Genomic DNA, 15,838 nt, shown 5'->3' on the forward strand with positions numbered 1-15,838 from the left:
GAGCAGAGGGTTGTGGAAGACTATAAACCCAGGTCAAAGAGCTGTGATGCTTCCTCTGAGGGCTTTCAGAGATTTCTGCCTGTTCCAGTGGAGAGGATTCCAAGAGCTGGAGATGGCTTGTGTGTAATAACACTGAGTCCATGACTTTTCATGGACTTGGCAGTTGTTCTTATGGTGGTAAGGATTCAGCAGTGAAAGAACAGCTTCTGCTCATTTGTAGCCTAATGAGGGGAGGAGACTCGGGGTTATGGGACCTGTTGTTCTGCATTTTGTTCAAAGGTTTTTAATGCAAACCAGTGCTGGAAATAGAATTCAGGGTATTTTTTAAGGAAATAGCCTTCCTTTGCTTTGAAGAGTCAGATTTGTATACCGTATTTTATGTGAGTTTATTGCTGCAAAGATGCAGAGGGCGATCAGGCCAGGTCTGTTGGAACAGTCTGGATGAGGATCAGCTTGGGCACTGGCCTGAGAATGGAAGCTTTTGAACCTCCCATGTCAAAGTGAGCCTGACCCCCAGAACTTCACCCAAGGCCTCACCACTGTTAGAACTGTGTGGCTAAGGATACATTAAGCTTGGTATCCTGTTATTCTGAGGATATGAAAATGGGGAAAGTGCTTTTTGAGTAATTATGATAGGAAGGTAAATAAATTCAGGTCATAACCTCACTTCTTTTTTCCTTTAAACTGCTTTGGATCCAAATATTTAATTGATGCCTGTTAGCTTCTTAATGCTTAAGGACTTGAATCATTAGTAGAAATGTGTTGTGTAGTGTTCTTTGTGTTAGAGATGATATAAAATGAATCTTCAAATTTTTCTTTAAATGGTTTGCAGTCTTGAGGGTCTGATGAATCGTGTTTTGCTTTTCCTGAATCATAAATTCAGAAATCAAACCACTTGTCTTAGTCCTTTCTATAATTTTTTTGTGAAGAAGTGTTTCAAATATTTGGTTTCTAAAGACTACAAACATTTTATTGTAGATTAGGCATTTTAATTATCTTAAATTTTGGTCTACTTGTGACAGGATATTAGTTTACACAATCATTTTTCCCAACTTCCATTTAGTTAACAGACTTAAGTCATAACTTGACAAAAGTTCACATTGTTTCATGTATTTTGAAGTAGTCTGAGAAACTTAGGCTACTTCTTGTAATATTTATTGTTACCCACTATTTTTTCAGGTCAGTATAGTTAATATTCCTTTTATCAAGGAAGTCCCACACAAAATGGACATTTTGGTCAGTTTGGTATAAGAATGAATAAAATCAGATGAGAAACCATGCTGGTAATTGTGGATGGCAATATAAAGCCATGAGACCTGTACTGAAAGGTGAAGTGTATGTTTGTAAAGAATTCAGCATCTGTAAAGATAAAATGCTGCTACCACTTATGAGTATGAAGCCTTTTGTAAATGAAGTAAGGATTGGGTTTAATATAAAGCCACTTTATGTGTAAATCAAGTTATTAATTTTTCTTTTTTTTCTGACATTTATGTCCTGAAAGCTAATGGATTTTAATTAATGGGTTGTTACAGATGACTTTCCTGGTGTGGTTTTCTGTTTGTGGTTCGTTAATGTGAGGTAAATGATGTTCTGCTCATGCTTAGTGTTTTAGGGCAAATTTGTATATTTTATACAAATATTTTTGGACAGATAATAAATTTCTCACAGAATAATATAGTTGTCAATAAAATAATAAATATTCATTTTAAAATGAGAGACTCTAGCTCTGATTTGCTGAATTCCTTCAAATCACTTCATTACTCCTTGTTTTAGGACTGTACCCTTAAGTACTTCGAGGGCAGTGGGGTGCTCTAAGTGAACCTGAGTGTTTCTTATCTTAAAGAACAAAGAGATCATGTTTGAGACAAGATGAGGTTCACATGCATAATTTTTATATGTTACGAATAAAGGCTCTTGTAGATTTACTCAATTTAAGAAAATCACTAACAAAAAACCTGGAGAAGAGTAGTGAGATAGTTTTAACATTTAACTGATGCATTTCTAGTATTGAGATCATAGTATCAGAGCTAGATAGGAATAGAATGACTTTCATATTTGAATGAATTATAAATACAAAATAGGCATTCTGTCTAGGTTTAGTTATTTCCCGAATAATTTAGAGTGATTGCAAATGATGTGTTCTGAGAACTTATAAGTGTCATATCTATTAAAGCATGTAAGCAGTACCCAAACTTTATCATTGTATTTTGATTTAATAGTGTTGTTACAGTAACATATCTCAGTTTCCTAGCACAGCATACCCTTTCTACTGTGAATTTCAAAAACTTAAATATTGACACCAAAAGGTGACATTATTTTTCTATAATAAAGTCTTAGAACACGTTTTTTCTTTGTCTGGGCTCTTTCTGATGCTAAACCCCTGCTTGGGCTTCTTTGTGGACGTGTTGACATTATAATGAAAGCTGCTATTCTTAAGGCTGATGTTATTGAAAAAGAGCTTTCTAGGTCTTGCTTTAAGTTGCAAATTAAATGCATTAAATTCATTCTCAATAGCACTTATGAACTTAATGAGGAGCCTTGTAATTCTGTTTTGAGCTCAGAGTGCTGAGTTGCCTGATGAATACAAATGACTAACCTGCTGCATAGGGTTCAGTGCTAGACACTCGCTTAAAAAGTCACAAATTAGCTTTATTAAAACCAAGATTAACTTTGTGTACATTTTTATATTATGGATTTGGAATATGAATGAGACTCAACTCAGTCCCTGAAAGATATGGCAGGACAAATTGAGCTAAGTCTTTCTGAATATTACAAAAGTGGACAGAAAGGCAAGTCTCAAGGGTCCAATTTTAGATCTTAGAGAGAAGAGGTTGGTTGCTGAAACCTTTGTTCTGTTGAGACTGTTATTTGTATTTGCATGAGATTCTTAGCACCTGAAAATTTTACTCATCAACCAACCACTAGATACTGCATGCAGGCATTGGGTGATAGTTTTGTAGGTCTGGGTTCCCCATTTCTGCTTTGTGGATGTCTATTTATCTCATACACAAAACTCTACTTTTCCTGCAGACTACCTCAGAGGTAAGAGTCTGTCACTGCTTTGCTGCTTTACTTTTGCTTGGGGAACCATGGTGCAAATTGTTTCTCACTGGGTTGTTTTTGTAGATGAAGCTTGCAATAAGGAATTGAAACACTAAATAAATTGCTTATTTGTCTTCAGATCAGTTCAGGTCATCGTCACCATCTGTGATTTTACTAATTTTCTACTTTCACTGTTTTTCCCCTTCAAAGCTATTTATTTATGCTTTAAGTTCTGAGTTTTAAGTTCATGTGAGTTCATTGTAAAATGCTGTGGGGTTTGAGGAGGAAACTAGGTTAGAGAATCAATTTGTTGACTGAGTTTAAAAAAAACAACACAAACCCAAGCAACCAAATAACCCTTACAGTTTAGACATATCTATCATGATTTGGTGTCTCTAAAATAGAGTGCTCACATAGATATGATTTCCAAGAGCCACAGTTCCCTCTGAAAAAGGTGAGATGTAACACAAAGCCGCAGCCGTTCAGACTAGTCCTTTTAATCTACAAGGGCTGGCTGGATACGTCTTTTTCTTTCCAAAAGAAAAACTTTCATATCTTTCATATCCAGAAAAACTTTCATGTCTTTGTTATAGTACTCTCCTGAACTGATGTTACAGCTCCAGCATGACTTTTCTGTCCTCAAAATCTCTTCTTTAAACTATTATGTACTAACCTACCCATTGCCATGTAGGCAGACCCTGACAGGCTTCAGACTTGGGTCTTTTGTTGTTCTGCTTTCTGTCCAAACTCTTTGAAGAGACCTGGATATCATCCAGCTGGAGATGTAGGGATTTTTATTCCTTCATCCTTGGAAGACCATGGTAATCAGTCTTTGCTCCATCATGGCAAGGAACAGGAAGAGCCCTTGAAGGAGTAGGAGAGTCAGAAACACAAATCAGAACCTGAAGGTTCTGTATCCTTATATCAGTGCAGAATGTTAGGCTGCATTAATTGTAACCACCCATGGGTTGAGGACATCCTGATTAAGCTTATTATTTATCTCGGTCTGACTCTTAAGGTTTTGTTTGTGGTAAATAAGTGTACTGCAGTATGGGATGTGCTGGCTTAGATAGGGGAATCTGAACAACACCCCAAGCCCCATGAAGTACAGATGATAAGAATCTGTGATAGCATTTGTATGAGTGGTTTGAAAGCTGAAAAAGTGTATTTTAAATAATTTGGCTTTTTAGCCACTGTGTATGAAATACTCAGATATGGTGTCCATATGAAAACTGAAGAGTTCCTGTATTAACACACTGAGCAAGGGAACAGGTGAGCTTGAGTTGACTGGGTGGGAAGCACATTTAAAAATCAAAATAATGGTCTGTTGATAAGATAAAAGCTTTCTTGCATGAAAGAGATTAACAAACTTGTAGAGCAGAAAAAAAAATTGAGTCATGCTTATATTAATGGTATTCTCTGTTTTGGTGGTTCTGCTTCCCTTCTGGTGTATTCAGCATATCTAGACTGGCTTATCATCAATGGCAGGACTCCTGCCTGACCTGAATTGGGGTCTTTGCAGTTCTCAAAATTCAGATAGATGCAGCATATCAGCCTGTCTGATTGTGTTATATGCAGTTTTGATGTATGAACGTTGTTTGGAATGTCAAGTCAATATTTACCTTGAAACAAGATTGCTTATGTTCAAGCAGTTCTATATGGTTTTAACTCTTGTGAAACTTGTATTTTTTTTTTATTTGATTTCTTTGAAACTCTGTTTGGGCAGTAGGAAAACATTTGTTTAGTTTTCAAATGCCCTTGATGCTGCATTTTGTTTAAAGTCCTCGAGAAATACACTGAGGAAAAATATGCACGTCTTTCAGATTTATGGGTTAACAACTCACGTCATGAGTATTGTGATACTAAGGACCTGCCAAGGCCACAGACTGGCACTGACTTAGGAAGGAATGTGGTAGAGATGGTGCATCAGTGTTAGTGCTCAGTTAGATGCTCTGGGCAGCATACAGCTGACATGGATTAGGAATGAGGATGGATGGCAGTTGTGCTTTATTCTTACCACTGTTGGACTCCACAAAACAGCCTATAAATCCCTGGAGGTATTTTTAGATGAGTATTGACTTCTGTGATTTTGAGGAAGATGGATGCAAAGTTCTTAAAATAGCACACTTGACTAGTGACATGTCCTGTGGCATTCTAGGATGTAGTTCAGAGGAAAGATATGAAACTACACTGCCAGACCTTAAATTATATATCTCTAGAGAGAATATATGCCTTTTAAATTCAGCTTTGTCATTGGATATTGAAGCAAAATTGTTTCTGCCACTTTTCAAGTTTTGTGTATTTTGGAAGATATTTTATTTCCTACTTTCAAGAAGAGATGATGAATATGGGTTTTTTTCATCAGTCAAGTTATATTAACAGAAGCTGCTGATTTTTTAGTATCTGCTTGAAGGCAATGGAAAGGGTGAAGTACCGAATTATTTTTGGAGTATTCTTCTAGCTCTTAGAATTGCTTTTTGAAGTAATGAAAGTTGGTCATTGAAGCTTTAAAAAATAACCTTTGTAGTGGATATTACTGGTCAAATATTAGTACTATTTTCTCTTTCTACGAGTATTGCTGTTATCCAGCTACTGAGTGGGTGGTAGAGAATGTGGGAAGAAAATGCTTCTTGAAGAAAAACTACTTATAAAAGATTACTGGCACTTTAACTGATTGCTGCAAAGTGTGCACTGTGCATTTTATGTAGTAATTTAAAAGAATGAAATATTGATGATTCAGCATTGTGTTAGCAACAAATTGTTCAGAGTTGATATTTAATATGAAAGCACAACCTGATCCTGAACCCCCTCTGGTTATGAAAAATCACTTAGCACTTGATATTAGAGTAGAGCAGTTCATGCCAGTAATTAATGCAGTCTGCAGAGAACACTTGCTTTCTGCAGTCAGAGGAAGATCTGCCAAACCTGGGCAGCCTTAGTTACATAACTGCATTCTCTAGCTTTGGGTTGTGCACATGTCCTGCTGCTTTGCCAGAGTTGTTCGGGTTTTTTGTTTTGTTTTGTTTTTTTTCCTACCAATGTGACTGCAAGACAGGCTCTGCCTTACCTCACATGTGAGTGTAATTGGGCAGACTGATCTCCATGGCTCAAATAACTGATGAATCTTTTAATAACATTTTTCTTGTCTTATATTTTTTCCTCTTTTTTTTTGCTGTTGTCTGTTTTCATTGTTTATACCATGATTCTTTTATATAAGCCTTCCTATGCTTTGATTATGTATTCCTTTCCTTCTCTTCCCCTGTTTTTTTGACCAAGATGCTGTATTCACTTTCCATACTTGCGTAACACGAAATTTGAGTGAAACCTGAGCTTTTTCACTGGAGATTGCCCTGGCACACTGTGCAGGCCTGGATGAGTTTGGTATTCTGCCTGTACCTCTTGTTCCTTGGCTGTGTTTTGGTGCTTGGGCTGTTGCTCTTGGAACTACAATTGCCCTCAAATGTTTGTTTTCTTTTAATTATTGATACCTTATGGATGTCACCTCAGAGACCAAAGGCATGAGGACTTCCAGAAAAAAACCCTTGTGCTGTTAGCAGTTTTCTGCTGCATCATCTTCATTCTTTTGCCACTGAAGTCAACATGTGGGAAAGCACACTTGGAGAGATGTGAATTCCTTTGTCTTGTCTTTTACATTGTGTCTTCCCTTTTCCTATTTGGAGGACAATATAGGAAGCCTGACAACTGACTTTCCAAGAATATGGTGTCCAGCATCTCTTACCCTTGTCCTCATTTTCTTACTTAGCACTCTTAAACGCTGATTTATTTTTGTTTTAATCAAGATACTACTTGGCCAGTGTGTTTTCAACAAAGTTGGTGCCTCCAGGAAGAGAGAAACTGCAAACCCTTTTGCTTCTTTTCTACATTTTAGTAACTAGACTATGTCATGCTGGGTACTGATAGGCAAGTAGAATGGCTGGCATGAATGCAGCTGCTAAACCTCAAGCAATCTTGAACATCTCTGGAAAAGAAGTGTTTGTGGTCTACAAAACCTGCCATTTAGCACACTGTGGCTAAAGAGGATACTGATACGGAGGCTTCAACACAAGACAGCCTCCATCCAAGTAATCCCTGCAGGCTAGAGAATGGGCCTCAGAGTTGCTCAGTATTAATGTATCTGTGAAAATTTCTCAAAGGAGAAAAAGTTGTGGTGTGCTGGTTTTGAATTATTTACCTTCATGTACATTCACAACGTGCTTATCTTCTCTGCCTTTGCTCTTCAATAAAAATACCTAAAGGTTCTTGGCCTATCTAGAACAGAACACTGGGGTGCATCTGCCCATATATATTAGTGGGACACAGTCCTTCAGCTTCAAAGGTGGAATACATACCTACTATTCACAAGTCTGGGAATGTTTGTATGACCAACACATTTCCAGTTTCCTGTCACTGGCCAGAAACCTTCCTGTCTTTGCATGTATGAATATTGCATTAATGGTATGTTATGCAGCTCTTGATTACATCCGTTCTGGGTAGAAGATGAGACATGGCAGCTCTTGATGATTAGAGGAACATCTGTCAGTACCTATTTATCTCTTAATATTCATGCTATAAATAACTGGAAATATTTTTACTTAGATCTGTGCGTCTGTTTCTTTATTCTGTGTGTAAAAATTATGCTGACTCATAATTTAAATATTTACATTTGCTATAGGGAGGTGTAAAGTAAACGGGAGAATAACCACGTTTTAATGCTGTGAACTGATGTGAACTCTCCATGTTATCCAATACAGTACAGCTGACCTAATCAAGCTGTGTTTCCTATGGGCTGGTGTTCTTCATTCTCATCATGCTCAGCACCAGATATTCAGATCCACAGCATATTCCTAGAACAGATCCATGGGGCAAGAGACAGGTGGTGTGTGCTGTGGCTGACCCAAAGCTCAGCAAATGCTGGTTGTGTGTCCACTGTTGAGAAGATTCTGTGACTGCTGACTTGAGTCCACTTCTTCCCTCTGGAAGGCTGGGCATAGAGGTGAATCTATTTAGCTGTCAGTTTTCATGTAGGTGATGGGAGAATAACTTTTGACCATTGCCTTTTTAAAAGAATTTTAAATTGGCTGGTAAAGTTAAATATTCAACAGCCCAGTTAAATCAAGCTGGCTCTTCTTGGTGTGCTTTTTTAGAAAGAGGGGGAAGGAGTCATTTCAGAGCTTTTTTTGTTTTGAATATTGGAATAAAAATGTAATATAGAGATCATGCATCCTTGGCATTAAAAACTAAAAACTCAGGTTCATTTAACTGTCTTAAATTTAAAAAAAATATTTTATTTTAAACAGTGTGCACTTTAGAGTTCTGGTTTAACAATGCTGCTGTATTTCATGGAAATACAGCTCTTAAAATTATTAACACGTAATTCTTGTTATTATGGTACAAAGAAATTTAATTTCTTTGAAACTCTGCCCATTCACAACTTATGTAGTTTTCATCGTAAACTTTTTATTCATTAACTGTCAGCCCCCATGAAGCATTCAGAAAAGTAGAGGCATTTTAGAATTTTCTAGATGTAAACCTTGGAGAAGCTTTGAGGTGGCAAAATACAAAAATGTAGGAGCTTATGGGAGAAATAACCTTTTGTAGCTTCCTTATAATGGTCAGATGACTTTTGCCCTCTCTTCAGTAATTTGTGCACTGCATTGATTATTTATGCCCAGCAAATTGACTGTCGTGTGGTGGTTCAATGGTGCTCTTTAAATAGAGTGAGAGAGCACACAACATGCAGTACAAGCTAAAGCAGCATGTAGGCTTTCTTCCTATGACCCTAATCTAGAAAAAAAATCATATTTTTAGCTTCCTCAGGAAGCAATGTTTTAATTTATTTTCCCTCCATAGTTGTTTTTTTTTATTTATTTGGGTGGGGGTTTTTGGTGTTTTTTTTTTTTTTTGCAAGAAGGACTATTTGTGTTGCTATTTTCATGACTTCTCATGGTGGTGGGATGGGAACGCTCAAGCTCACTGATTTAACAAGGAACCCGAGAATGGAAATACATCCAAATCCTCACGTGCAGCCAAGGCCTTTCCGGCACCCGCAGCGGGCACTGGGCACTCCTGCACCGTTCAGTTCCTCCACCCTGCCAGTGTCTGCCAAACACAGAGGGAAGTTTGTAAACCTCCGTGATAGTGTAAAAAAGAGTCCTACAAAAAGCACAGCAAAAGTAAAAGCTGCCAGTGGTTGGGTGTCTGACGGCTCGTGTTCTAATTGCTCCTTAGGAAAGGTAGGTGCTGCACTACGTGGTGTAGGTGAGCATCTTTGATGCAAACTGTGGAAAGTATGTTACGTTTTTTTTCTCTCTGTAGTTTTATCCCTTCTGTTTCTAGTGACTTTGTTACTTACTTTTCTTTTGTATTTTATTGTTAGAAATCAAAGTAGCAATAATTGAAATCGTACTTGCAAAGAATACCTGCTCTCAATGTTTTCCAGTGAAGGTTGTTGCACTGTATACGATATTGGGTTTTACAGTAATTTCTTGCAAGTGAGGAAAGTTTGGTTTGCTTGACTTTTGTTCTCCAGAGTATATCTTTCAGTAGTTTACAAAAAGCAGCATTATAGACTTTTCTGGACTAATTTAGATTCTCCCTCACCCTCCTTTTTTAATCTCTTCACATATCTTGCTCTTGTCCGTAGATGTAAGAATACTTAAATGACATTAGTGATTACCTCTCAGGATACCAAATATATCTTGTTCTTACAGCTTTCAATAATTACAATGTTTTTCACCAGCTGTTCAGTTTGGGTGGATTGACTTTGAGTTAAAAAACCCTGTAGGAATACCATATGTGCATTTAATAAGTGCTGCGTTTTTTGGGCTGTTTCAGGTTCCTTTATTATTTCCTTGTATTCTTTAATGTAGTTCCTGCTACTGGTATATATTACTTTGTATTTTAAAATATATCTAACTTTTAGAATATGTTTATGGGGTTTTGGTACATTTTTGGGATCATTATTTTCTTTTGTGATTATGCTTCATTATATTTAAATATATATATAATATTCATTATATTTAAAAATCACAAGAATGTCTTGGAACAACTAAGTTGCAAGAGATTCAATCTGCTGTTCAGCTTGTAATTTTAATGCTAGTTGCCAGCAGTTTATATTTCTGACAGCTTGTTGACAACCAGTATGTGAACATCTCAAAATTTTTTGAGTCAATGTTTTGCTCAAAGTGCTGTTTGTAACCTTGTTCCCTTGCAGCTTAAATGTCACTAGGTTTTCTGGTTATTAGTTTGATGAAAATTCCTAAGACCAAAATTCTGCTAGTCTGCAGTTGTGTGTAAAGAACTTTGAAAGGTAGATTGGATCTATTTTAGGCCCTTCTACCCAGTTGACTAAAAGGTTTTCTTTGTTTTTTTTTCTCAGTTTAGAAACCTTAATGCACTTCTGATTTTTCCCCTTTATCAAAGAGTTATACTATATTATATTAACCTTGTTCAGTGCTATCAACTTCAGCCACCATTTCCCTGCCTTTTGCTCTGCTGGGTGTTGGTGAAGGGATTCTGTTGTGAGAGCAGCCCACAAAAAGCCTGAGTCTGTCCATTGGCATGAGTAGGTTTTTTGTTGGACCCAAAGTCTCATTGCTCTGGTTCTGCAAGGTGAGTGAGGGCCTTGGTGGGAACGAGCCCTCTGGGCATGTCCAACTGCTTGGGGTTCCTCAACATGAGCACAGTTCAGGGGACTGTTTGTCTTCGTTGGAGTTATAGACTGCAAATCCATGTGCTAGTTCAAATTTGTTTAAGCTGTTAAATATGAATCTTGTTTGTTTTAAAATATTTTTCTAGTTTTTCATTATTTTTGACTTTTTATTGGTGATTTTTAGCCCACAGAAGCTGCTCCTTCCTCTTCTCCCATTGTCCCTGTGATCCCTGTCCCACCAGTCCCTGCTGAGACCACTGTCATCCCATCCACCATACCACAGGTTTTTATTCCTTTTTGTTTGTTTTATTTTTGTTTTGTTACATTTGTTCAACTTTTATTTATTTAATTTATTTTGTTGCTTCTTTGAAATTCACCTTTTGGTGCTCTCACACACAAGTTTGAGATGAACTGTGAAATAGCTAAATTAGTAATACACTAGAATTTCATCCTAATTTTTGTTTGTTATATGGCAGCTTTTAGTCCATTTAAAATATCTATACTTTCATATGGAAGTAATTAGTAAGTTGGGAAAGACCTAAAGAAAAAACCACCCAAAAGAATGGAAAGAAGCAATAGGATGTTGTGTGTTCACATAATAATTTTAGAGCCATGTCTTCCTTACTAAAGTGTTACTGCTTGATTTATTTATAAAAAAAGTTGTCTCATCTCATATAAATTCTTAATACATGTTTTTCCTTGTTTTCACTTGCATCATGTTTCTCATGTTCTCCAGCCATTTGTTGGTATCACTGTTTTTGGGGGTGTTTACAATACAAAAGGGATATTTTATTCCTCCATTTCTAACATACTTGACTCCTAAAATGTGCTTCCCTTCTGGGCCTTCATCCTTTAGGCCCCATAATGTCCACACACTCCCCAAAATAAAAACCAAACCTTGTCAAAACAAGTGCAGGCAGAAAACATGAGTTAATGTTAATATCTTGCATGTAATGTGGAATATGTGACCACAGCATGGCGGTATTTTTTTCTTAAGTTTTGCTTTCAAGCTACTTGACTAAACAGTTAGTAATCTTTTTATCTTTGCTACATTGTTAATTTTTGCATAATCCACAATTAGCTAAAGTTTTTATAGTTGACTGTTTTATAGTGCAATTTCTAGTGGATATGTGTTTACACAAATCTGCCAGCTCTAGTTCTCCTAACAGGAAGACCAGGATTTGAGTAGTTTGAGAAATATTCCTTTTTTAGAGAGGGATTCTGCCCACATCAGGATTTGAGGAAACAGGCTGGTGCAACCATGTCCAGACAGTACCTTTGGAATGGCTGGCACAAAACTTTTCTTGTTCATATTGGGGAATGGTGGAAAATGGTTGCTTTGTGATGGAGAATCCAGATAAATGCAGAAGGAGTGTTAGGAACAATCATTTAACTTGCAGAAGGAGTTTTGCATTGGTTGGCTGGTTTATGTCTCAAACATACTGTTCACATAGAAACTTCACCTACTAACAACAATTTGCTTTTAGCTAGTTATCCTTGTTTTTTTTTTTTTTATAGCCTGCTTAAAAAAAATTCATGGTAAATCAACTTGGACTGGCACTGTGTTTTTTGAATATAATTGGATATTACAGAATTCTAATATTAAATAAAAATACATTGCAAAATGGAGTGAAAAGACTGTGACTGAACTAATTGATTCTTGTTTTGTTTACAGTGAAAATATAAGAACCACAAATGTAGTTTAACTATATTTATGGTAACCATAACAAATTATAGTGATGCATAATTGATTGGGGTTTTAGTATGGGATCCTATTTTTAATTTACTCTTCTTTTAATAGAACTTGCACTTGAGTAAGAAGCAGCAATGGGAATAATAACTTAATGGCAGAAAATGGTTGTGAGGCATAGAATTGTTTTGACAGAGATTTTTATCATGACAGTAGTAACTAGTGTTTAATTTCTGTACTGCATGAAGTGTGCCCATGCTTCTACTGAGAGAATTGCTTGGTGAGAAAGGTGTTTAATGGCATTTTGACAGTCATAATTGTCATCCTTTTTGTTTCCTTTTACTTTTAATAGTCTGCTCTGTTAACTTGTGTAGATACCACCTGATTTTTTTACTTATTAAATGACACAGGCCTAATTTCTGACACAACAACCTGACAGCAGATTGATGACTCCTGTCTAATTATGGTAGATTATTTTGAAAGGCACTTCTGAGTCATCGCTTTGTAGCATTTGGGAGCTTTTAAAGATCATTAATTCTTCAGAATTGTGTTGCTGTGATAGTAATGAAACAAAAATTCAGAATGTGAATAGGTTAGTGCAATTGTCATGTTTTTGTAGGTCTTAATTTTCTTTGAATGAGTTTAATAATAGCTTCTGTTGCAGCCTGTTAAACTATCCCTAAATTTATTTCCATGCACACATGCATACATAGGAGATTAAAAAAATAATGCCTTAAATTCAAAGATAGTGTATTCTTATACATATAAAATAATCTCAGCTTCATTAAAGCAATAAGGAGGTTAACTTTTTTCTGTGCCAGTAAACTTCATATATCAACAGTATTTGGAGTCTAGAATATATCTGAACACTTTGTTTGTTTGTTTTGTTTATATTCCCAGAGCAGGCTAGATGCTGCCTATTTTAAAGGCAGGTAATTCATGCATAAATAAAAAATCTGTTTATTTGGAAATAATTTCCAAATGATTTGGAAATTATTTCCGAGAAATGCCTTCAGTTTGTCTGAATTTTCTTTCAGCTGAAACTACATTTTTCAGAGAAAAATTCTCAGTAATTTGAGAGTGTTAACTTACTCTACTAGTTCCTGCCTTGCAAAAATGTTAATTCTCTTTCACATTTCAGTAGCAATAATCCCTGACTGCTTATGGCTTGTTAGTAATAATTCTCTGGTGGTAGATCAATGTCTCGTGTGGATTTGCTTTTGCAAGTCAGTTTTGTAGGTTCTTTCTTGCCTAAGTTGCGTTTCTGCAAGGTTCCATTTTGCAGTTTGTGGGTTGGGGGGAAGAAATCTTCCTGATAGGAAGAAAGAGGAATCAACTCCCCCAAAAATTGGTTTTAAGATACTAACTGGTAAAGCAACCTCTGCAAATCATACCACAAGTATTAGGGTTACTGACATAATGTCAAATGATATCATGAATCAGGGTTTTTTTTGAAAAACAAGATAATAAGTGACACAACTTGGATATAAAGTATGATCTCAGACCTCTAAGATTGTGTTTCTGCGTCAGGAAAGCAATTTGTTCAGGGTAGAAACAAGTGTTTCAGAAGGTTAATTTTGAGATTCTCAGGCTGAGGCTACCTTTTAACAGAACTTTGAGAAGCCAGCAAATTAAATTTTGTGCAGTTATCATTGATATTGCATTTTCTTACACTGTGTACTTTGTTCTTTATCCTTTTATTTAAGGCAAATCCCCCTCCAGTGCTGGTGAATACAGATTCTTTGGAGACTTCAACATACGTAAGCCTACACTTTCTATCAATTATAACTTTAGATCATGTTTTATGTATGTAGTTGTGTAGATCTGTTGTTACTGTATTATAAAACCTATTTTATCCATCTGGTGGTGCTTGATTTTGTCATCTGTCCTGATGGTAATTTGAAGTCCTTAAATAGCTGTTTCACTTGCAAGTGGAAGTTTTCCTGTGAGTACCAGAGTGTGACAGTTCAAAACATAATTGTTTGAGATTCTAGGGGTTCAGTGTTCAGAGAACAATCTGTTTCTTCAACTGTGCAGGCAAAGGCTTTAATATTTAATGTGCCATTTCCGTTGCACTTCTCATAAAAACATTTCTCCATGCAGTGGCTGTGCTGAAGGTTTTAGTGCTCTAAATTTTCATAAAAATGGGTTGCTTCTGTTCAAAACGTTAAGGTAATAAGTGTAGTTATGTGGAGCCTAAGATTTTTGTTTGTCAGGCATAATTACAGCATTTGTATAGAACACCCTTCATTCACAGAAAGCCTCTGCAAATAAAGCTTGGCTTAGTGGATCTGAGGTCCCTTTAAAACTTGGAAAAGGTAGACTAGGACAGTGACTTGTATCATTTGATATATCCTTGCTCCTCTCTCTGCTAATGTTTGATTTGTTAGGTAAATAAATTCGAAGTTAATTTAAAAACCAGAGGGTAACTATAGAGCTGAGCTAAAGTGGAAGATAAAAACAATGGAGGTTTCTGTTTGCTCCTGTTTATCTAGATGATAGTATAAAAATGGATCATGGATTTAACGTGGTAATAGGAGACTGCTTAAATATATTAAAATTGGCTTTGTTTTGCCTAATGACAGTGAATAGGGAAATGATTAATTGTCCTTGTTATTTGTTTAATAAAAAAGAAAAAAAAAAAGCACTGCATACTGATCAGTCATCATGAACTGTTGTCCTGGTACTGTAATGCTGGATGACAGGTTCACTTAGCACGTGTTGTCATTCGTGTAGGTAGGAGCTCAAGGACTGGCATAAAAACTTCTTGATCAGAGTGGCTTCTTTTGTGGTGGTGTAGTAATAGATACAGTTTCACGTATTCAGAAGGTCAAGACCTCTTCCCTTTTTAATGGAGAAATATCATGTGTTAAAACCACAGTATCTGTTCCACTGAGCAAACTATTAAGGACATAATTATTTTTGAGATACTGTGCAAAGAAGAAGATACTCTGTTATGTCTGGAATGGATATGGGTTCTATTATGTTGAGGGGAGATAAAATTAGAGGATGAGGGATAAATGAGCCTGATATTAGACAGCCTGTAAAAGTTGTGACATCACCAACTTTTGGAGCTTTTAAATATGTTAAATAAACATAGAAGGAATGAAGTAGCTCCATCTTAATTTTGTTTATGTTGAATTAAATTCCCTTTTTTAATTCTCTGCTAGAAAACTGTCAGATTTTAAAATTTTTTTTCTATACGTATGTTTAATATTTTTATAAAACCTTGAATAGTGTGTTAAAGCACAGAAGACTATCAGATACAGAATATCTTAAAGATAAGGTACTTTGTAATAATAATATAAATGTCATTTCTTATCTTGTTAAATATTTCATCTGGAAAGGCTATAAATAGGGAGTTGCCTGTAGCTGCATGGTGTATATGCTGCTGTAGGTAACTGTGGAGGAAAGAATTTGAGTTCCAAGATCTCTTAGTAACTGGAAAAAAGAGA

General features: G+C 36.1%; 1 protein-coding gene across 24 annotated transcripts in view; it reads left to right on the forward strand.

Moving 5' to 3' along the window:
• Positions 1 to 15,838, forward strand: part of DLG1 (discs large MAGUK scaffold protein 1) — a 122,463-nt gene that overhangs the window by 51,876 nt on the left and 54,749 nt on the right. For 19 of the 24 annotated variants that reach the window (XM_027686169.1, XM_027686150.1, XM_027686152.1 and 16 more), the window contains 2 exons: positions 10,878 to 10,976; positions 14,090 to 14,143. In XM_027686169.1, the coding sequence (XP_027541970.1) occupies positions 10,878 to 10,976; positions 14,090 to 14,143 (153 nt within the window). The remainder of the gene's footprint in view (positions 1 to 10,877; positions 10,977 to 14,089; positions 14,144 to 15,838) is intronic. The other 5 variants (XM_027686162.1, XM_027686175.1, XM_027686170.1 and 2 more) reach the window with 1 other exon arrangement.

This window comes from Neopelma chrysocephalum, unplaced genomic scaffold (assembly GCF_003984885.1).
Source record: "Neopelma chrysocephalum unplaced genomic scaffold, ASM398488v2 Primary Assembly neopelma1_70, whole genome shotgun sequence".
NCBI classification, from domain to species: domain Eukaryota; kingdom Metazoa; phylum Chordata; class Aves; order Passeriformes; family Pipridae; genus Neopelma; species Neopelma chrysocephalum.